At 34.4% G+C, this 21,705-nt stretch overlaps 1 protein-coding gene across 1 annotated transcript in view; it reads right to left on the reverse strand.

The window, feature by feature from the left end:
* Mat89Ba (nucleolar protein 6 Mat89Ba) overlaps positions 1-20,871 on the reverse strand; it is a 22,482-nt gene extending 1,611 nt beyond the window's left edge. The window contains exons 1-6 of the mRNA XM_073972372.1: positions 20,662-20,871; positions 19,225-20,605; positions 18,872-19,160; positions 15,323-15,433; positions 14,587-15,263; positions 13,966-14,523 (exon numbers count right to left, since the gene is read on the reverse strand). Coding sequence (XP_073828473.1) covers positions 13,966-14,523; positions 14,587-15,263; positions 15,323-15,433; positions 18,872-19,160; positions 19,225-20,605; positions 20,662-20,694 — 3,049 coding nt within the window. The 5' untranslated portion in view covers positions 20,695-20,871. The remainder of the gene's footprint in view (positions 1-13,965; positions 14,524-14,586; positions 15,264-15,322; positions 15,434-18,871; positions 19,161-19,224; positions 20,606-20,661) is intronic.
* Between the last annotated feature and the right edge of the window lie 834 nt (positions 20,872-21,705).

Raw genomic sequence — 21,705 nt, forward strand, 5'->3', positions numbered from 1 at the left:
TTAGGCCTGATGGTCTTTGAAAAAAAAAAATGGTTAAAAAATCCAAGCTTAGGCCTGATGGTCTTTGAAAAAAAAAATGGTTAAAAATCCAAGCTTAGGCCTGATGGTCTTTGAAAAAAATGGTTAAAAAATCCAAGAATAGGCCTGATGGTCTTTGAAAAAAAAAAAAAATGGTTAAAAAATCCAAGCTTAGGCCTGATGGTCTTTGAAAAAAATTGTTAAAAAAATCCACGCTTAGGCCTGATGGTCTTTTGAAAAAAATGCTTAAAAATCCACGCTTAGACCTGATGGTCTTTGACAAAAATTGTTTAAAAAATCCAAGCTTAGGCCTGATGGTCTTTGAAAAAAAAAATTGTCTAAAAAATCCAAGCTTAGGTTGTATGTATCCAAGCTTAGGCCTGATGGTCTTTGAAAAAAAAATGGTTAAAAAATCCAAGCTTAGGCCTGATGGTCTTTAAAAAAAAAATGGTTAAAAAATCCAAGCTTAGGCCTGATGGTCTTTGAAAAAAAAAAATGGTTAAAAAATCCAAGCTTAGGCCTGATGGTCTTTGAAAAAAAATGGTTAAAAAATCCAAGCTTAGGCCTGATGGTCTTTGAAAAAAAATTGTCTAAAAAATCCAATCTTAGGCCTGATGGTCTTTGAAAAAAAAAAATGGTTAAAAAATCAAAGCTTAGGCCTGATGGTCTTTGAAAAAAAAAAATTGTCTAAAAAATATACTCAAAGTTACTCAAATTACGCTTAGGCCTGATGGTCTTTGAAAAAAATTGTTTAAAAAATCCAAGCTTAGGCCTGATGGTCTTTGAAAAAAAAATTGTCTAAAAAATCCAAGCTCAGGCCTGATGGTCTTTGAAAAAAAAAAAATTGTCTAAAAAATATACTCAAAGTGGCCAGATGGTCTTTGAAAAAAAAAAAAATGTCTAAAAAATATACTCAAAATGGCCAGATGGTCTTTGAAAAAAATTGTTTAAAAAATCCACGCTTAGGCCTGATGGTCTTTGAAAAAAATTGTTTAAAAAATCCACGCTTAGGCCTGATGGTCTTTGAAAAAAATTGTTTAAAAAATCCACGCTTAGGCCTGATGGTCTTTGAAAAAAATTGTTTAAAAAATCCACGCTTAGGCCTGATGGTCTTTGAAAAAAATTGTTTAAAAAATCCACGCTTAGGCCTGATGGTCTTTGAAAAAAATTGTTTAAAAAATCCACGCTTAGGCCTGATGGTCTTTGAAAAAAATTGTTTAAAAAATCCACGCTTAGGCCTGATGGTCTTTGAAAAAAATTGTTTAAAAAATCCACGCTTAGGCCTGATGGTCTTTGAAAAAAATTGTTTAAAAAATCCACGCTTAGGCCTGATGGTCTTTGAAAAAAATTGTTTAAAAAATCCACGCTTAGGCCTGATGGTCTTTGAAAAAAATTGTTTAAAAAATCCACGCTTAGGCCTGATGGTCTTTGAAAAAAATTGTTTAAAAAATATACTCAAAGTGGCCAGATGGTCTTTGAAAAAAATTGTTTAAAAATCCACGCTTAGGCCTGATGGTCTTTGAAAAAAATTGTTTAAAAAATCCACGCTTAGGCCTGATGGTGTTTGAAAAAAATTGTTTAAAAAATCCACGCTAAGGCCTGATGGTGTTTGAAAAAAAAAAATTGTTTAAAAAATCCACGCTTAGGCCTGATGGTCTTTGAAAAAAATTGTTTAAAAAATCCACGCTTAGGCCTGATGGTCTTTAAAAAAAAATGTTTAAAAAATCCACTCTTAGGCCTGATGGTCTTTAAAAAAAATTGTTTAAAAAATCCACTCTTAGGCCTGATGGTCTTTGAAAAAAATTGTTTAAAAAATCCACGCTTAGGCCTGATGGTCTTTGAAAAAAATTGTTTAAAAAATCCAAGCTTAGGCCTGATGGTCTTTGAAAAAAAATTGTTTAAAAAAATCTAAGCTTAGGTCTGATGGTGTTTGAAAAAAATTGTTTAAAAAATCCACGCTTAGGCCTGATGGTCTTTGAAAAAAAATTGTCTAAAAAATATACTCAAAGTGGCCAGATGGTCTTTGAAAAAAATTGTTTAAAAAATCCAGGCTTAGGCCTGATGGTCTTTGAAAAAAAATTGTCTAAAAAATATACTCAAAGTGGCCAGATGGTCTTTGAAAAAAATTGTTTAAAAAATCCACGCTTAGGCCTGATGGTCTTTGAAAAAAATTGTTTAAAAAATCCACGCTTAGGCCTGATGGTCTTTGAAAAAAAATTGTTTAAAAAATCCACGCTTAGGCCTGATGGTCTTTGAAAAAAAATTGTTTAAAAAATCCAGGCTTAGGTCTGATGGTGTTTGAAAAAAATTGTTTAAAAAATCCACGATTAGGCCTGATGGTGTTTGAAAAAAATTGTTTAAAAAATCCACGCTTAGGCCTGATGGTCTTTGAAAAAAATTGTTTAAAAAATCCACGCTTAGGCCTGATGGTCTTTGAAAAAAATTGTTTAAAAAATCCAAGCTTAGGCCTGATGGTCTTTGAAAAAAAATTGTTTAAAAAATCCAAGCTTAGGTCTGATGGTGTTTGAAAAAAATTGTTTAAAAAATCCACGCTTAGGCCTGATGGTCTTTGAAAAAAAATTGTCTAAAAAATATACTCAAAGTGGCCAGATGGTCTTTGAAAAAAATTGTTTAAAAAATCCACGCTTAGGCCTGATGGTCTTTGAAAAAAAATTGTCTAAAAAATATACTCAAAGTGGCCAGATGGTCTTTGAAAAAAATTGTTTAAAAAATCCACGCTTAGGCCTGATGGTCTTTGAAAAAAAATTGTTTAAAAAATCCACGATTAGGCCTGATGGTCTTTGAAAAAAAATTGTTTAAAAAATCCAAGCTTAGGTCTGATGGTGTTTGAAAAAAATTGTTTAAAAAATCCACGCTTAGGCCTGATGGTGTTTGAAAAAAATTGTTTAAAAAATCCACGCTTAGGTCTGATGGTCTTTGAAAAAAATTGTTTAAAAAATCCACGCTTAGGCCTGATGGTCTTTGAAAAAAATTGTTTAAAAAATCCAAGCTTAGGCCTGATGGTCTTTGAAAAAAAATTGTTTAAAAAATCCAAGCTTAGGTCTGATGGTGTTTGAAAAAAATTGTTTAAAAAATCCACGCTTAGGCCTGATGGTCTTTGAAAAAAAATTGTCTAAAAAATATACTCAAAGTGGCCAGATGGTCTTTGAAAAAAATTGTTTAAAAAATCCACGCTTAGGCCTGATGGTCTTTGAAAAAAATTGTTTAAAAAATCCACGCTTAGGCCTGATGGTCTTTAAAAAAATTGTTTAAAAAATCCACTCTTAGGCCTGATGGTCTTTAAAAAAAATTGTTTAAAAAATCCAAGCTTAGGTCTGATGGTGTTTGAAAAAAATTGTTTAAAAAATCCACGCTTAGGCCTGATGGTCTTTGAAAAAAAATTGTCTAAAAAATATACTCAAAGTGGCCAGATGGTCTTTGAAAAAAATTGTTTAAAAAATCCACGCTTAGGCCTGATGGTCTTTGAAAAAAATTGTTTAAAAAATCAGCGCTTAGGCCTGATGGTCTTTGAAAAAAAATTGTCTAAAAAATATACTCAAAGTGGCCAGATGGTCTTTGAAAAAAAATGTTTAAAAAATCCACGCTTAGGCCTGATGGTCTTTGAAAAAAATTGTTTAAAAAATCCACGCTTAGGCCTGATGGTCTTTGAAAAAAATTGTTTAAAAAATCCACGCTTAGGCCTGATGGTCTTTGAAAAAAATTGTTTAAAAAATCCACGCTTAGGCCTGATGGTCTTTGAAAAAAATTGTTTAAAAAATCCACGCTTAGGCCTGATGGTCTTTGAAAAAAATTGTTTAAAAAATATACTCAAAGTGGCCAGATGGTCTTTGAAAAAAATTGTTTAAAAATCCACGCTTAGGCCTGATGGTCTTTGAAAAAAATTGTTTAAAAAATCCACGCTTAGGCCTGATGGTGTTTGAAAAAAATTGTTTAAAAAATCCACGCTTAGGCCTGATGGTCTTTGAAAAAAATTGTTTAAAAAATCCACGCTTAGGCCTGATGGTCTTTGAAAAAAATTGTTTAAAAAATCCACGCTTAGGCCTGATGGTCTTGAAAAAAAATTGTTTAAATAATCCACGCTTAGGCCTGATGGTCTTTGAAAAAAATTGTTTAAAAAATCCACGCTTAGGCCTGATGGTCTTTGAAAAAAATTGTTTAAAAAATCTACCCTTAGGCCTGATGGTCTTTGAAAAAAATTGTTTAAAAAATCCACGCTTAGGCCTGATGGTCTTTGAAAAAAATTGTTTAAAAAATCCACCCTTAGGCCTGATGGTCTTTGAAAAAAATTGTTTAAAAAATCCACGCTTAGGCCTGATGGTCTTTGAAAAAAATTGTTTAAAAAATCCACGCTTAGGCCTGATGGTCTTTGAAAAAAATTGTTTAAAAAATCCACGCTTAGGCCTGATGGTCTTTGAAAAAAATTGTTTAAAAAATCCACGCTTAGGCCTGATGGTCTTTGAAAAAAATTGTTTAAAAAATCCACGCTTAGGCCTGATGGTCTTTGAAAAAAATTGTTTAAAAAATCCACGCTTAGGCCTGATGGTCTTTGAAAAAAATTGTTTAAAAAATCCACGCTTAGGCCTGATGGTCTTTGAAAAAAATTGTTTAAAAAATCCACGCTTAGGCCTGATGGTCTTTGAAAAAAATTGTTTAAAAAATCCACGCTTAGGCCTGATGGTCTTTGAAAAAAATTGTTTAAAAAATCCACGCTTAGGCCTGATGGTCTTTGAAAAAAATTGTTTAAAAAATCCACGCTTAGGCCTGATGGTCTTTGAAAAAAATTGTTTAAAAAATCCACGCTTAGGCCTGATGGTCTTTGAAAAAAATTGTTTAAAAAATCCACGCTTAGGCCTGATGGTCTTTGAAAAAAATTGTTTAAAAAATCCACGCTTAGGCCTGATGGTCTTTGAAAAAAATTGTTTAAAAAATCCACGCTTAGGCCTGATGGTCTTTGAAAAAAATTGTTTAAAAAATCCACGCTTAGGCCTGATGGTCTTTGAAAAAAATTGTTTAAAAAATCCACGCTTAGGCCTGATGGTCTTTGAAAAAAATTGTTTAAAAAATCCACGCTTAGGCCTGATGGTCTTTGAAGAAAATTGTTTAAAAAATCCACGCTTAGGCCTGATGGTCTTTGAAAAAAATTGTTTAAAAAATCCACGCTTAGGCCTGATGGTCTTTGAAAAAAATTGTTTAAAAAATCCACGCTTAGGCCTGATGGTCTTTGAAAAAAATTGTTTAAAAAATCCACGCTTAGGCCTGATGGTCTTTGAAAAAAATTGTTTAAAAAATCCACGCTTAGGCCTGATGGTCTTTGAAAAAAATTGTTTAAAAAATCCACGCTTAGGCCTGATGGTCTTTGAAAAAAATTGTTTAAAAAATCCACGCTTAGGCCTGATGGTCTTTGAAAAAAATTGTTTAAAAAATCCACGCTTAGGCCTGATGGTCTTTGAAAAAAATTGTTTAAAAAATCCACGCTTAGGCCTGATGGTCTTTGAAAAAAATTGTTTAAAAAATATACTCAAAGTGGCCAGATGGTCTTTGAAAAAAATTGTTTAAAAATCCACGCTTAGGCCTGATGGTCTTTGAAAAAAATTGTTTAAAAAATCCACGCTTAGGCCTGATGGTGTTTGAAAAAAATTGTTTAAAAAATCCACGCTAAGGCCTGATGGTGTTTGAAAAAAAAAAATTGTTTAAAAAATCCACGCTTAGGCCTGATGGTCTTTGAAAAAATTTGTTTAAAAAATCCACGCTTAGGCCTGATGGTCTTTAAAAAAAAATGTTTAAAAAATCCACTCTTAGGCCTGATGGTCTTTAAAAAAAATTGTTTAAAAAATCCACTCTTAGGCCTGATGGTCTTTGAAAAAAATTGTTTAAAAAATCCACGCTTAGGCCTGATGGTCTTTGAAAAAAATTGTTTAAAAAATCCAAGCTTAGGCCTGATGGTCTTTGAAAAAAAATTGTTTAAAAAAATCTAAGCTTAGGTCTGATGGTGTTTGAAAAAAATTGTTTAAAAAATCCACGCTTAGGCCTGATGGTCTTTGAAAAAAAATTGTCTAAAAAATATACTCAAAGTGGCCAGATGGTCTTTGAAAAAAATTGTTTAAAAAATCCAGGCTTAGGCCTGATGGTCTTTGAAAAAAAATTGTCTAAAAAATATACTCAAAGTGGCCAGATGGTCTTTGAAAAAAATTGTTTAAAAAATCCACGCTTAGGCCTGATGGTCTTTGAAAAAAATTGTTTAAAAAATCCACGCTTAGGCCTGATGGTCTTTGAAAAAAAATTGTTTAAAAAATCCACGCTTAGGCCTGATGGTCTTTGAAAAAAAATTGTTTAAAAAATCCAGGCTTAGGTCTGATGGTGTTTGAAAAAAATTGTTTAAAAAATCCACGATTAGGCCTGATGGTGTTTGAAAAAAATTGTTTAAAAAATCCACGCTTAGGCCTGATGGTCTTTGAAAAAAATTGTTTAAAAAATCCACGCTTAGGCCTGATGGTCTTTGAAAAAAATTGTTTAAAAAATCCAAGCTTAGGCCTGATGGTCTTTGAAAAAAAATTGTTTAAAAAATCCAAGCTTAGGTCTGATGGTGTTTGAAAAAAATTGTTTAAAAAATCCACGCTTAGGCCTGATGGTCTTTGAAAAAAAATTGTCTAAAAAATATACTCAAAGTGGCCAGATGGTCTTTGAAAAAAATTGTTTAAAAAATCCACGCTTAGGCCTGATGGTCTTTGAAAAAAAATTGTCTAAAAAATATACTCAAAGTGGCCAGATGGTCTTTGAAAAAAATTGTTTAAAAAATCCACGCTTAGGCCTGATTGTCTTTGAAAAAAAATTGTTTAAAAAATCCACGATTAGGCCTGATGGTCTTTGAAAAAAAATTGTTTAAAAAATCCAAGCTTAGGTCTGATGGTGTTTGAAAAAAATTGTTTAAAAAATCCACGCTTAGGCCTGATGGTGTTTGAAAAAAATTGTTTAAAAAATCCACGCTTAGGTCTGATGGTCTTTGAAAAAAATTGTTTAAAAAATCCACGCTTAGGCCTGATGGTCTTTGAAAAAAATTGTTTAAAAAATCCAAGCTTAGGCCTGATGGTCTTTGAAAAAAAATTGTTTAAAAAATCCAAGCTTAGGTCTGATGGTGTTTGAAAAAAATTGTTTAAAAAATCCACGCTTAGGCCTGATGGTCTTTGAAAAAAAATTGTCTAAAAAATATACTCAAAGTGGCCAGATGGTCTTTGAAAAAAATTGTTTAAAAAATCCACGCTTAGGCCTGATGGTCTTTGAAAAAAATTGTTTAAAAAATCCACGCTTAGGCCTGATGGTCTTTAAAAAAATTGTTTAAAAAATCCACTCTTAGGCCTGATGGTCTTTAAAAAAAATTGTTTAAAAAATCCAAGCTTAGGTCTGATGGTGTTTGAAAAAAATTGTTTAAAAAATCCACGCTTAGGCCTGATGGTCTTTGAAAAAAAATTGTCTAAAAAATATACTCAAAGTGGCCAGATGGTCTTTGAAAAAAATTGTTTAAAAAATCCACGCTTAGGCCTGATGGTCTTTGAAAAAAATTGTTTAAAAAATCAGCGCTTAGGCCTGATGGTCTTTGAAAAAAAATTGTCTAAAAAATATACTCAAAGTGGCCAGATGGTCTTTGAAAAAAATTGTTTAAAAAATCCACGCTTATGCCTGATGGTCTTTGAAAAAAATTGTTTAAAAAATCCACGCTTAGGCCTGATGGTCTTTGAAAAAAATTGTTTAAAAAATCCACGCTTAGGCCTGATGGTCTTTGAAAAAAATTGTTTAAAAAATCCACGCTTAGGCCTGATGGTCTTTGAAAAAAATTGTTTAAAAAATCCACGCTTAGGCCTGATGGTCTTTGAAAAAAATTGTTTAAAAAATATACTCAAAGTGGCCAGATGGTCTTTGAAAAAAATTGTTTAAAAATCCACGCTTAGGCCTGATGGTCTTTGAAAAAAATTGTTTAAAAAATCCACGCTTAGGCCTGATGGTGTTTGAAAAAAATTGTTTAAAAAATCCACGCTAAGGCCTGATGGTGTTTGAAAAAAAAAAATTGTTTAAAAAATCCACGCTTAGGCCTGATGGTCTTTGAAAAAAATTGTTTAAAAAATCCACGCTTAGGCCTGATGGTCTTTGAAAAAAATTGTTTAAAAAATCCACGCTTAGGCCTGATGGTCTTTGAAAAAAATTGTTTAAAAAATCCACGCTTAGGCCTGATGGTCTTTGAAAAAAATTGTTTAAAAAATCCACGCTTAGGCCTGATGGTCTTTGAAAAAAATTGTTTAAAAAATCCACGCTTAGGCCTGATGGTCTTTGAAAAAAATTGTTTAAAAAATCCACGCTTAGGCCTGATGGTCTTTGAAAAAAATTGTTTAAAAAATATACTCAAAGTGGCCAGATGGTCTTTGAAAAAAATTGTTTAAAAATCCACGCTTAGGCCTGATGGTCTTTGAAAAAAATTGTTTAAAAAATCCACGCTTAGGCCTGATGGTGTTTGAAAAAAATTGTTTAAAAAATCCACGCTAAGGCCTGATGGTGTTTGAAAAAAAAAAATTGTTTAAAAAATCCACGCTTAGGCCTGATGGTCTTTGAAAAAATTTGTTTAAAAAATCCACGCTTAGGCCTGATGGTCTTTAAAAAAAAATGTTTAAAAAATCCACTCTTAGGCCTGATGGTCTTTGAAAAAAATTGTTTAAAAAATCCACGCTTAGGCCTGATGGTCTTTGAAAAAAATTGTTTAAAAAATCCAAGCTTAGGCCTGATGGTCTTTGAAAAAAAATTGTTTAAAAAAATCCAAGCTTAGGTCTGATGGTGTTTGAAAAAAATTGTTTAAAAAATCCACGCTTAGGCCTGATGGTCTTTGAAAAAAAATTGTCTAAAAAATATACTCAAAGTGGCCAGATGGTCTTTGAAAAAAATTGTTTAAAAAATCCAGGCTTAGGCCTGATGGTCTTTGAAAAAAAATTGTCTAAAAAATATACTCAAAGTGGCCAGATGGTCTTTGAAAAAAATTGTTTAAAAAATCCACGCTTAGGCCTGATGGTCTTTGAAAAAAATTGTTTAAAAAATCCACGCTTAGGCCTGATGGTCTTTGAAAAAAAATTGTTTAAAAAATCCACGCTTAGGCCTGATGGTCTTTGAAAAAAAATTGTTTAAAAAATCCAGGCTTAGGTCTGATGGTGTTTGAAAAAAATTGTTTAAAAAATCCACGATTAGGCCTGATGGTGTTTGAAAAAAATTGTTTAAAAAATCCACGCTTAGGCCTGATGGTCTTTGAAAAAAATTGTTTAAAAAATCCACGCTTAGGCCTGATGGTCTTTGAAAAAAATTGTTTAAAAAATCCAAGCTTAGGCCTGATGGTCTTTGAAAAAAAATTGTTTAAAAAATCCAAGCTTAGGTCTGATGGTGTTTGAAAAAAATTGTTTAAAAAATCCACGCTTAGGCCTGATGGTCTTTGAAAAAAAATTGTCTAAAAAATATACTCAAAGTGGCCAGATGGTCTTTGAAAAAAATTGTTTAAAAAATCCACGCTTAGGCCTGATGGTCTTTGAAAAAAAATTGTCTAAAAAATATACTCAAAGTGGCCAGATGGTCTTTGAAAAAAATTGTTTAAAAAATCCACGCTTAGGCCTGATGGTCTTTGAAAAAAAATTGTTTAAAAAATCCACGATTAGGCCTGATGGTCTTTGAAAAAAAATTGTTTAAAAAATCCAAGCTTAGGTCTGATGGTGTTTGAAAAAAATTGTTTAAAAAATCCACGCTTAGGCCTGATGGTGTTTGAAAAAAATTGTTTAAAAAATCCACGCTTAGGTCTGATGGTCTTTGAAAAAAATTGTTTAAAAAATCCACGCTTAGGCCTGATGGTCTTTGAAAAAAATTGTTTAAAAAATCCAAGCTTAGGCCTGATGGTCTTTGAAAAAAAATTGTTTAAAAAATCCAAGCTTAGGTCTGATGGTGTTTGAAAAAAATTGTTTAAAAAATCCACGCTTAGGCCTGATGGTCTTTGAAAAAAAATTGTCTAAAAAATATACTCAAAGTGGCCAGATGGTCTTTGAAAAAAATTGTTTAAAAAATCCACGCTTAGGCCTGATGGTCTTTGAAAAAAATTGTTTAAAAAATCCACGCTTAGGCCTGATGGTCTTTAAAAAAATTGTTTAAAAAATCCACTCTTAGGCCTGATGGTCTTTAAAAAAAATTGTTTAAAAAATCCAAGCTTAGGTCTGATGGTGTTTGAAAAAAATTGTTTAAAAAATCCACGCTTAGGCCTGATGGTCTTTGAAAAAAAATTGTCTAAAAAATATACTCAAAGTGGCCAGATGGTCTTTGAAAAAAATTGTTTAAAAAATCCACGCTTAGGCCTGATGGTCTTTGAAAAAAATTGTTTAAAAAATCAGCGCTTAGGCCTGATGGTCTTTGAAAAAAAATTGTCTAAAAAATATACTCAAAGTGGCCAGATGGTCTTTGAAAAAATTTGTTTAAAAAATCCAAGCTTAGGCCTGATGGTCTTTGAAAAAAATTGTTTAAAAAATCCACGCTTAGGCCTGATGGTCTTTAAAAAAATTGTTTAAAAAATCCACTCTTAGGCCTGATGGTCTTTAAAAAAAATTGTTTAAAAAATCCACTCTTAGGCCTGATGGTCTTTGAAAAAAATTGTTTAAAAAATCCACGCTTAGGCCTGATGGTCTTTGAAAAAAATTGTTTAAAAAATCCAAGCTTAGGCCGGATGGTCTTTGAAAAAATTTGTTTAAAAAATCCAAGCTTAGGTCTGATGGTGTTTGAAAAAAATTGTTTAAAAAATCCACGCTTAGGCCTGATGATGTTTGAAAAAAATTGTTTAAAAAATCCAAGCTTAGGCCTGATGGTCTTTGAAAAAAAATTGTTTAAAAAATCCAAGCTTAGGTCTGATGGTGTTTGAAAAAAATTGTTTAAAAAATCCACGCTTAGGCCTGATGGTCTTTGAAAAAAAATTGTCTAAAAAATATACTCAAAGTGGCCAGATGGTCTTTGAAAAAAATTGTTTAAAAAATCCACGCTTAGGCCTGATGGTCTTTGAAAAAAAATTGTCTAAAAAATATACTCAAAGTGGCCAGATGGTCTTTGAAAAAAATTGTTTAAAAAATCCACGCTTAGGCCTGATGGTCTTTGAAAAAAAAATTGTCTAAAAAATATACTCAAAGTGGCCAGATGGTCTTTGAAAAAAATTGTTTAAAAAATCCACGCTTAGGCCTGATGGTCTTTGAAAAAAAATTGTTTAAAAAATCCACGATTAGGCCTGATGGTCTTTGAAAAAATTTGTTTAAAAAAACCACGCTTAGGCCTGATGGTCTTTGAAAAAAATTGTTTAAAAAATCCACGCTTAGGCCTGATGGTCTTTGAAAAAAATTGTTTAAAAAATCCAAGCTTAGGCCTGATGGTCTTTGAAAAAAAATTGTTTAAAAAATCCAAGCTTAGGTCTGATGGTGTTTGAAAAAAATTGTTTAAAAAATCCACGCTTAGGCCTGATGGTCTTTGAAAAAAAATTGTCTAAAAAATATACTCAAAGTGGCCAGATGGTCTTTGAAAAAAATTGTTTAAAAAATCCACGCTTAGGCCTGATGGTCTTTGAAAAAAAATTGTCTAAAAAATATACTCAAAGTGGCCAGATGGTCTTTGAAAAAAATTGTTTAAAAAATCCACGCTTAGGCCTGATGGTCTTTGAAAAAAAATTGTTTAAAAAATCCACGATTAGGCCTGATGGTCTTTGAAAAAAAATTGTTTAAAAAATCCAAGCTTAGGTCTGATGGTGTTTGAAAAAAATTGTTTAAAAAATCCACGCTTAGGCCTGATGGTGTTTGAAAAAAATTGTTTAAAAAATCCAAGCTTAGGTCTGATGGTGTTTGAAAAAAATTGTTTAAAAAATCCACGCTTAGGCCTGATGGTCTTTGAAAAAAATTGTTTAAAAAATCCAAGCTTAGGCCTGATGGTCTTTGAAAAAAAATTGTTTAAAAAATCCAAGCTTAGGTCTGATGGTGTTTGAAAAAAATTGTTTAAAAAATCCACGCTTAGGCCTGATGGTCTTTGAAAAAAAATTGTCTAAAAAATATACTCAAAGTGGCCAGATGGTCTTTGAAAAAAATTGTTTAAAAAATCCACGCTTAGGCCTGATGGTCTTTGAAAAAAATTGTTTAAAAAATCAGCGCTTAGGCCTGATGGTCTTTGAAAAAAAATTGTCTAAAAAATATACTCAAAGTGGCCAGATGGTCTTTGAAAAAAATTGTTTAAAAAATCCACGCTTAGGCCTGATGGTCTTTGAAAAAAATTGTTTAAAAAATCCACGCTTAGGCCTGATGGTCTTTAAAAAAATTGTTTAAAAAATCCACTCTTAGGCCTGATGGTCTTTAAAAAAAATTGTTTAAAAAATCCACTCTTAGGCCTGATGGTCTTTGAAAAAAATTGTTTAAAAAATCCACGCTTAGGCCTGATGGTCTTTGAAAAAAATTGTTTAAAAAATCCAAGCTTAGGCCGGATGGTCTTTGAAAAAATTTGTTTAAAAAATCCAAGCTTAGGTCTGATGGTGTTTGAAAAAAATTGTTTATAAAATCCACGCTTAGGCCTGATGATGTTTGAAAAAAATTGTTTAAAAAATCCACGCTTAGGTCTGATGGTGTTTGAAAAAAATTGTTTAAAAAATCCAAGCTTAGGTCTGATGGTGTTTGAAAAAAATTGTTTAAAAAATCCACGCTTAGGCCTGATGGTGTTTGAAAAAAATTGTTTAAAAAATCCACGCTTAGGCCTGATGGTCTTTGAAAAAAATTGTTTAAAAAATCCACGCTTAGGCCTGATGTTCTTTGAAAAAAAATTGTTTAAAAAATCCACGCTTAGGCCTGATGGTCTTTGAAAAAAATTGTCTAAAAAATCCACGCTTAGGCCTGATGGTCTTTGAAAAAAAAAATTGTTTAAAAAATCCACTCTTAGGCCTGATGGTCTTTGAAAAAAATTGTTTAAAAAATCCACGCTTAGGCCTGATGGTCTTTGAAAAAATTGTTTAAAAAATCCACGCTTAGGCCTGATGGTCTTTGAAAAAATTGTTTAAAAAATCCACGCTTAGGCCTGATGGTCTTTGCAAACATTTGTTTAAAAAATCCACGCTTAGGCCCGATGGTCTTTGAAAAAAATTGTTTAAAAAATCCACGCTTAGGCCTGATGGTCTTTGAAAAAATTGTTTAAAAAATCCACGCTTAGGCCTGATGGTCTTTGAAAAAATTGTTTAAAAAATCCACGCTTAGGCCTGATGGTCTTTGAAAAAATTGTTTAAAAAATCCACGCTTAGGCCTGATGGTCTTTGAAAAAATTGTTTAAAAAATCCACGCTTAGGCCTGATGGTCTTTGAAAAAAATTGTTTAAAAAATCCACGCTTAGGCCTGATGGTCTTTGAAAAAAATTGTTTAAAAAATCCACGCTTAGGCCTGATGGTCTTTGAAAAAAATTGTTTAAAAAATCCACGCTTAGGCCTGATGGTCTTTGAAAAAAAATTGTTTAAAAAATCCACGCTTAGGCCTGATGGTCTTTGAAAAAAATTGTTTAAAAAATCCACGCTTAGGCCTGATGGTCTTTGAAAAAAATTGTTTAAAAAATCCACGCTTAGGCCTGATGGTCTTTGAAAAAAATTGTTTAAAAAATCCACGCTTAGGAATGATGGTCTTTGGAAAAAATTGGTAAAAAATCCACGCTTAGGCCTGATGGTCTTTGAAAAAATTGTTAAAAAAATCCAGGCTTAGGCCTGATGGTCTTTGAAAAAAATTGTTTAAAAAAAATTACGCTTAGGCCTGATGGTCTTTAAAAAAAAACCCACGCTTAGGCCTGATGGTCTTTGAAAATCCACGCTTAGTGGCCTGAAGGTCACGCTTTGTGGTGTGATGTCCCTTTTTTATTTACACTTACCCTGCATGGCATTATTGAAGTTAATCAAAAACATTTCCGTTTTCCAGTCCGTGTTGGCCAGCAAATGCAAAAATCGTATAAACGACATTTGTGGTGCATTGCTAATAAATTTCGACGATGTCTTTAGGAACTGTGAAGCCACTAGCAATTCTGTACATTCCTCTGGCCATTGACCATCATCAATTAGCTGTGAATATAACCAACGTTTGGCTATCATTACCGTGGGACCAAAAGATGGATGACTTTGATGTATGGCCTTTAAGGCACCCGCCACTTTGGGCAGAATATAATGGCGTTTCTCCAAAGCAATACTTTCGGGACAATCAACATGTTGTGTAATACCCTTTTCAGTTTTCTCCTTCTTCAACAAACCCACCTCCTTGGGATGGGCAATTTCCAAATTAAAACAATAGCCTTGTTTTAGTACCAAAACACCATCAAATGTCACCTTGCATTGTAACTTATGGTGCTCATGCAACAAGGCGGCAATTTGTATGTAAAATGCCGTCTTCAAGGCCCGTAGGGCTGCCAATTCTCCCGGCCATTTTCCACTGAGACCTAGGGGAAAATACAAAAAAATAGTTTCGAAACTAAAAAGCATTTTTTACCATGACCACTTACCAAGTTGTATGATACCATGTTGAACATTATTGGCAAAGAATTGTTCCTGTATACAACGGGCCTGCGGTAGCACCGGTCTTGGATCACAATATCTCAAAACCGGTGATATGGGTGCAATGGATACAATTTCCAATGGCAAATCTTTCAAAGCATTTAATTTCCTCGCCAAATCATCAAATTCCCGAATAACATGCAGCGACAAAGCCTCCGCATCAGTATCCTGTTGTATTTTATATTTACTTTTGATATTGTCGATTTTAAAACTTTTCGTCAACGAATACACTGTATCCAATTCTCCGGCAACATATTCAACATCTTTTGGTTCCAATTGGAAATGATGTTGCAACAAGTAGAGGACAATTGAACGCACTATCAAACGTTTCTTCGCCAGATCATCCGTGGCATTTGCCCAGACAACAGATTCGGTAATGGTACCATCTTGAAAACGTCTCAGCTGGGCCTTTTCACCCCAAAATGCACGAAATTCGGCGGCCGATTCATCTATGGATTCTGGACCTTTATCGAGTATCTCATAAGCATGTTCAGCATTTAAAATTATTCCCAAATGCAGTTCTTGTAATGATTCTGAGGGGGAATCGTTAATATTCCAAGGTGAAACAGCCTGCTCCAGTGGTATTAAAAAGTCTACTCTTTTATCCAGCCCCTTTTTCAAGAGTCTGAAATTGTAAAGAATCATTAGAAACAGAGGGAGCTTTAAGAAAGTTATTACGCTTACTTAGTTATGGTTTTCAGCAGCAGGGCATATGTATAGCCGGCATTGTTGTATTTATCTGCTGGTGTGACATGCATTTCCAATATTTGTTCCACGGCATCGGCTTTGTTGATTCTGCAAAAGAAAATGAAAAAGAAAAACAAAGATTTAAGTCTAGTTTGGTGGCACCATTCGAGTGGCCCTAATTTAAAGGGTGCTTCTATAGGCCCTTTCTGAAAGAAAGGGTGCTCCTGTAGACTCTTTCTAAAAGAAAGGATGTTCAATAGAACCTTTCTGAAAGACACAGTACTTGTACAGACTCTTTCTGAAAGAAAGAATAATTCTACAGAACCTTTCAAAATGAAACGGTACTTCTACAGAACCTTTCTAAAGCAAGGGTCCTTCTCTAGACCCTTTCTAAAAGAAAGGGTGCTTCTATAGACCCTTTCTAAAAGAAAGGGTGCTTCTATAGACCCTTTCTAAAAGAAAGGGTGCTTCTATAGACCCTTTCCAAAAGAAAGGGTGCTTCTATAGACCCTTTCCAAAAGAAAGGGTGCTTCTATAGACCCTTTCCAAAAGAAAGGGCGCTTCTATAGACCCTTTCTGAAAGTAAGGGTGCTTCTATAGACCCTTTCTGAAAGTAAGGGTGCTTCTATAGACCATTTCTGAAGAAAAGGGCGCTTTTCTGGAGCCTTTCTAAAAGAAAGGGTCCTTCTCTAGACCCTTTCTAAAAGAAAGGGTATTTCTACAGAACCTTTCTGAAAGCAAGGGTGCTTCTATAGACGTTTCTGAAAGCAAGGTTGCTTCCATGGACACTTTCTGAAAGCAAGGGAGCTTCTACAGACACTTTCTAAAAGCATGGGACCTTTTCTAGACCCTTTATAAAAGAAAGGCTGCTTCTATAGACCCTTTCCAAAAGAAAGGGTGCTTCTATAGACCCTTTCCAAAAGAAAGGGTGCTTCTATAGACCCTTTCCAAAAGAAAGGGTGCTTCTATAGACCCTTTCCAAAAGAAAGGGTGCTTCTATAGACCCTTTCCAAAAGAAAGGGTGCTTCTTTAGACCCTTTACAAAAGAAAGGGTGCTTCTTTAGACCCTTTACAAAAGAAAGGGTGCTTCTATAGACCCTTTCCAAAAGAAAGGGTGCTTCTATAGACCCTTTCCAAAAGAAAGGGTGCTTCTATAGACCCTTTCCAAAAGAAAGGGTGCTTCTATAGACCCTTTGCAAAAGAAAGGGTGCTTCTATAGACCCTTTGCAAAAGAAAGGGTGCTTCTATAGACCCTTTCCAAAGAAAGGGTGCTTCTATAGACCCTTTCCAAAAGAAAGGGTGCTTCTATAGACCCTTTCCAAAAGAAAGGGTGCTTCTATAGACCCTTTCCAAAAGAAAGGGTGCTTCTATAGACCCTTTCCAAAAGAAAGGGTGCTTCTATAGACCCTTTCTAAAAGAAAGGGTGCTTCTATAGACCCTTTCTAAAAGAAAGGGTGCTTCTATAGACCCTTTCTAAAAGAAACGGTGCTTCTATAGACCCTTTCTAAAAGAAAGGGTGCTTCTATAGACCCTTTCCAAAAGTAAGGGTGCTTCTATAGACCCTTTCTAAAAGAAAGGGTGCTTCTATAGACCCTTTCTAAAAGAAAGGGTGCTTCTATAGACCCTTTCTAAAAGAAAGGGTGCTTCTATAGACCCTTTCTAAAAGAAAGGGTGCTTCTGTAGACCCTTTCTAAAAGAAAGGGTGCTTCTGTAGACCCTTTCTAAAAGAAAGGGTGCTTCTATAGACCCTTTCTAAAAGAAAGGGTGCTTCTATAGACCCTTTCTAAAAGAAAGGGTGCTTCTATAGACCCTTTCTAAAAGAAAGGGTGCTTCTATAGACCCTTTCTAAAAGAAAGGGTGCTTCTATAGACCCTTTCTAAAAGAAAGGGTGCTTCTATAGACCCTTTCTAAAAGAAAGGGTGCTTCTATAGACCCTTTCTAAAAGAAAGGGTGCTTCTATAGACCCTTTCTAAAAGAAAGGGTGCTTCTATAGACCCTTTCTAAAAGAAAGGGTGCTTCTATAGACCCTTTCTAAAAGAAAGGGTGCTTCTATAGACCCTTTCTAAAAGAAAGGGTGCTTCTATAGACCCTTTCTAAAAGAAAGGGTGCTTCTATAGACCCTTTCTAAAAGAAAGGGTGCTTCTATAGACCCTTTCTAAAAGAAAGGGTGCTTCTATAGACCCTTTCTAAAAGAAAGGGTGCTTCTATAGACCCTTTCTAAAAGAAAGGGTGCTTCTATAGACCCTTTCTAAAAGACCCTTTCTAAAAGAAAGGGTGCTTCTATAGACCCTTTCTAAAAGAAAGGGTGCTTCTATAGACCCTTTCTAAAAGAAAGGGTGCTTCTATAGACCCTTTCTAAAAGAAAGGGTGCTTCTATAGACCCTTTCTAAAAGAAAGGGTGCTCCTATAGACCCTTTCTAAAAGACCCTTTCTAAAAGAAAGGGTGCTTCTATAGACCCTTTCTAAAAGAAAGGGTGCTTCTATAGACCCTTTCTAAAAGAAAGGGTGCTTCTATAGACCCTTTCTAAAAGAAAGGGTGCTTCTATAGACCCTTTCTAAAAGAAAGGGTGCCTCTATAGACCCTTTCTAAAAGAAAGGGTGCTTCTATAGACCCTTTCTAAAAGAAAGGGTGCTTCTATAGACCCTTTCTAAAAGAAAGGGTGCTCCTATAGACCCTTTCTAAAAGACCCTTTCTAAAAGAAAGGGTGCTTCTATAGACCCTTTCTAAAAGAAAGGGTGCTTCTATAGACCCTTTCTAAAAGAAAGGGTGCTTCTATAGACCCTTTCTAAAAGAAAGGGTGCTTCTATAGACCCTTTCTAAAAGAAAGAGTGCTTCTATAGACCCTTTCTAAAAGAAAGGGTGCTTCTATAGACCCTTTCCAAAAGAAAGGGTGCTTCTATAGACCCTTTCTAAAAGAAAGGGTGCTTCTATAGACCCTTTCTAAAAGAAAGGGTGCTTCTATATATAGACCGTTTCCAAAAGAAAGGGTGCTTCTATAGACCCTTTCCAAAAGAAAGGGTGCTTCTATAGACCCTTTCCAAAAGAAAGGGTGCTTCTATAGACCCTTTCCAAAAGAAAGGGTGCTTCTATAGACCCTTTCCAAAAGAAAGGGTGCTTCTATAGACCCTTTCCAAAAGAAAGGGTGCTTCTATAGACCCTTTCTAAAAGAAAGGGTGCTTCTATAGACACTTTCTAAAAGAAAGGGTGCTTCTATAGACCGTTTCCAAAAGAAAGGGTGCTTCTATAGACCGTTTCCAAAAGAAAGGGTGCTTCTATAGACCCTTTCCAAAAGAAAGGGTGCTTCTATAGACCCTTTCCAAAAGAAAGGGTGCTTCTATAGACACTTTCCAAAAGAAAGGGTGCTTCTATAGACCCTTTCCAAAGAAAGGGTGCTTCTATAGACCCTTTCTAAAAGAAAGGGCGCTTCTATAGACCCTTTCTGAAAGCAAGTGTCCTTCTCTAGGCCCTTTCGGAATCAAAGTGTGCTTCTATAGACCACCTACCTAAAAGAAAGGGTTTTTATTATGTTAATTTTCAAAACTTACTTGAGTATGTGATCCATTTGTGTATAGAGTGGCACCTTCATCATAAATAAATATTGGAAGCTGTTCAATTTCATATCGTTTAACATGTCCACGGCCAATTTCGCTTCCATTTGTATGCGTTTATATATATCCTCAGATAAATTGGAGCATACGTTATAGAAACCCGAGGCATCAACAAAGACAACTTTGTAATGGGCATGGAATTGTTCAAGGGTGGGTTGATTGGGCACATTATTGGAACCGTTGCTGCTACAAAGGCTAATACCCTTTTCATTCCAGTTAGAGAGAACTAGAAAGAAACAATATTTTTTACATACACACGCATAAAAGATGGAATTCTTTTCTAAACTTACCCAAATTATTCCAAACATTACGAGCCACTTGATAACTGCTCATATTATTGTGTAATTTCTTTTGCCGCCCCAAATAGGCAATAAACATGGCCATAATGTGGCTGTTAAAACCACTATAGCCCAAATCCAATTGCCTTTGCCTTAGCCAAACTTTTAGGAGCAAAAATCCTTCTTGGACATTTTTATGATTTTCAAAAACTTCCTTTAACACCTTTTGATTTCTTTGCAAAGTTAGATCAAATAAAACATTTGAATTGTAGCTTTGTGTGGCTGTATGGACAGCTTCTTCCTCAACACCATATAGGCTAGAACGTATGTTATTGTTCCATGGTACAAAACGATTTAATTTGAAAGAACTCTCATCACCTGCCACAAAGATGCGAAACACCAATTTTTGACACAACTTCTTGCCGGCCATTTCGGGAGGTGTTATTTCCAATATTGGCTTCAATGGATTATTTTTGTAATATACAAATTTCAAATTACTTGCCTCCAGGCCAGGTATACTCTCCGAATCCAACAGGTTTTGAGTTAAATACGTTAAATAAAATGCTCTCTTTTGGTCATATTGTAAATTTAAATAATTCTCCTTTTGCCAACAATCAGCCGGCATTACAACACAAATATCGGCCTGTAATTGAGGGCCCAAAAGTGTGGCGGTATTGCAGGCGCCAATGAAGAAAGGTTCAATGTTGGGTTTTAAAAATTGAAATTGAAACAATTTTTGTTGTTGTACCTTTAAAGCTGGCAAATTAATTGGTACCTTTATGTTGCTCTTTTTTAAAAACGACAATTTGTTCATATCTTCCTTTTCGGGCATGTCTTTAAGGCCCTTCACAAATGTCTTAAATTGTTCCATAAAACTGCTAATGTAGTTGTTGTATTTATCTTTTATCTTAACTTCCTCCAACATTTCTTTGATTTGTAAACGAAAGAGATTGGAGTGGAACAGATTGCGTGTCTCTTTTAACTCATTGATTTCTTCCAAGGTGGGTGGTTTAACTTTTTCGCCGGCCACAATGCCGCCGGTTTTCTTTAGTTTCTTTGCATCGGGTTGTTGGGGAATTGATGCTTGGTCTTGTTTGCGTTTATTGTTGGGTTTCTCGTTCTTTGGGGATTGTTTTTCCTCTTCTTCTTTGTCAGAGAAACCATCATCACTAACGTCATCATCATCATCTTCAATTTCATCCTCGTCTTCTTCTTCACTATCATCACTTGTTCCATTTTCTATCATGGAATCATAACCCTCTGTGTCAACCTGCATTTCTTCTTCATTCTCGGCCTCATCGGATTCCTCCTCTACTGCTGCAACTGGTGCCTTTGGCTTTTTGGTTTTATTTACATGTTCTTCTGCATGTTTTGTGGCCTTCGTTGCATTTTTCTGCAAGAAAATAGTTGTTTATTCATTTTATCCGTATCTAATTTCTATTCATTTACCTTTTTATTCATGTTTTTCTTTATTTGTACCATTATTTCTTATGTTTTTTCTCCAATTAAAATATATTTTTATGTTTCCCGTATCAAAATTTCTCAAGTTTGCACGTGCTTCAACATGAATGTTCTCTCACAATCTGCACCATCTGAGAAGAATTATACATGTAAACAAAGAGTTGTATTCCTTAGTACTGTTGCCATATTTTTTCTCTCTGTCTCTTGGAGAGGGAAATTTAATGGGAATATTACTACAATTAAGCTGAAAGCACATACAACGTTTGAGTAAAGTTTTGCGTTGGGCGTTGACAAAAAAACAGCAACAACAGGGCAACGCCGACATCAAAGTCCGGCGTTGATGTGTTTGCCGGCATATATTTCAAATCAATTTGAATTTTTCGGCATCATGCCCAACAGTGTATAAACGGCCAAAACGACACAAAACTTTACTCAAACGTTGTATGTGTTTTCAGCTTTAGTCCCAATTTACATTAGGCGAGTTTACTTGCGGCAATTGTCAGTTTGTAGGTGAGAGAGGGTGCTGAGAGGCAAAGGGTTACCATATGCCTCACCTCTCTCTCCGACAAAATGACAATTGACGCAAGTAAACTCGCCCAATGTAAATTGGGACTTACTTAAGCTGAAAACAAATACAACGTTTGGGTAAAGTTATGTGTCGTTTTGGCCGTTTTTACACTGTTGGGCATGATGCCGAAAAATTCAAATTCATTTGAAATATATGCCGGCAAACACATCAACGCCGGACTTTGGTGTCGGCGTCGCCCTGTTGTTGTTGTTTTTTTGTCAACGCCCAACGCAAAACTTTACTCAAACGTTGTATGTGTTTTCAGCTTTAGGTAGATGCATGGTACAATTACAAAGGTAGATGCATCGGCGAACAACAAAGCAACTTTTTTTGTAATGTAAACTGTCAAAATTTTCGCCAAATGGTCTCTTGTTGTCTCTTTTTATCGCTTGTGTTTGCCTATAAAGTGTAGACATGCTATCTCTTACTTACCGAATCATATGGTTTTTTGTTTGGATTTTTCA

This window comes from Musca autumnalis, unplaced genomic scaffold (genome assembly GCF_047663935.1).
Source record: "Musca autumnalis isolate F117 unplaced genomic scaffold, ASM4766393v1 scaffold_1, whole genome shotgun sequence".
NCBI lineage: Eukaryota > Metazoa > Arthropoda > Insecta > Diptera > Muscidae > Musca > Musca autumnalis.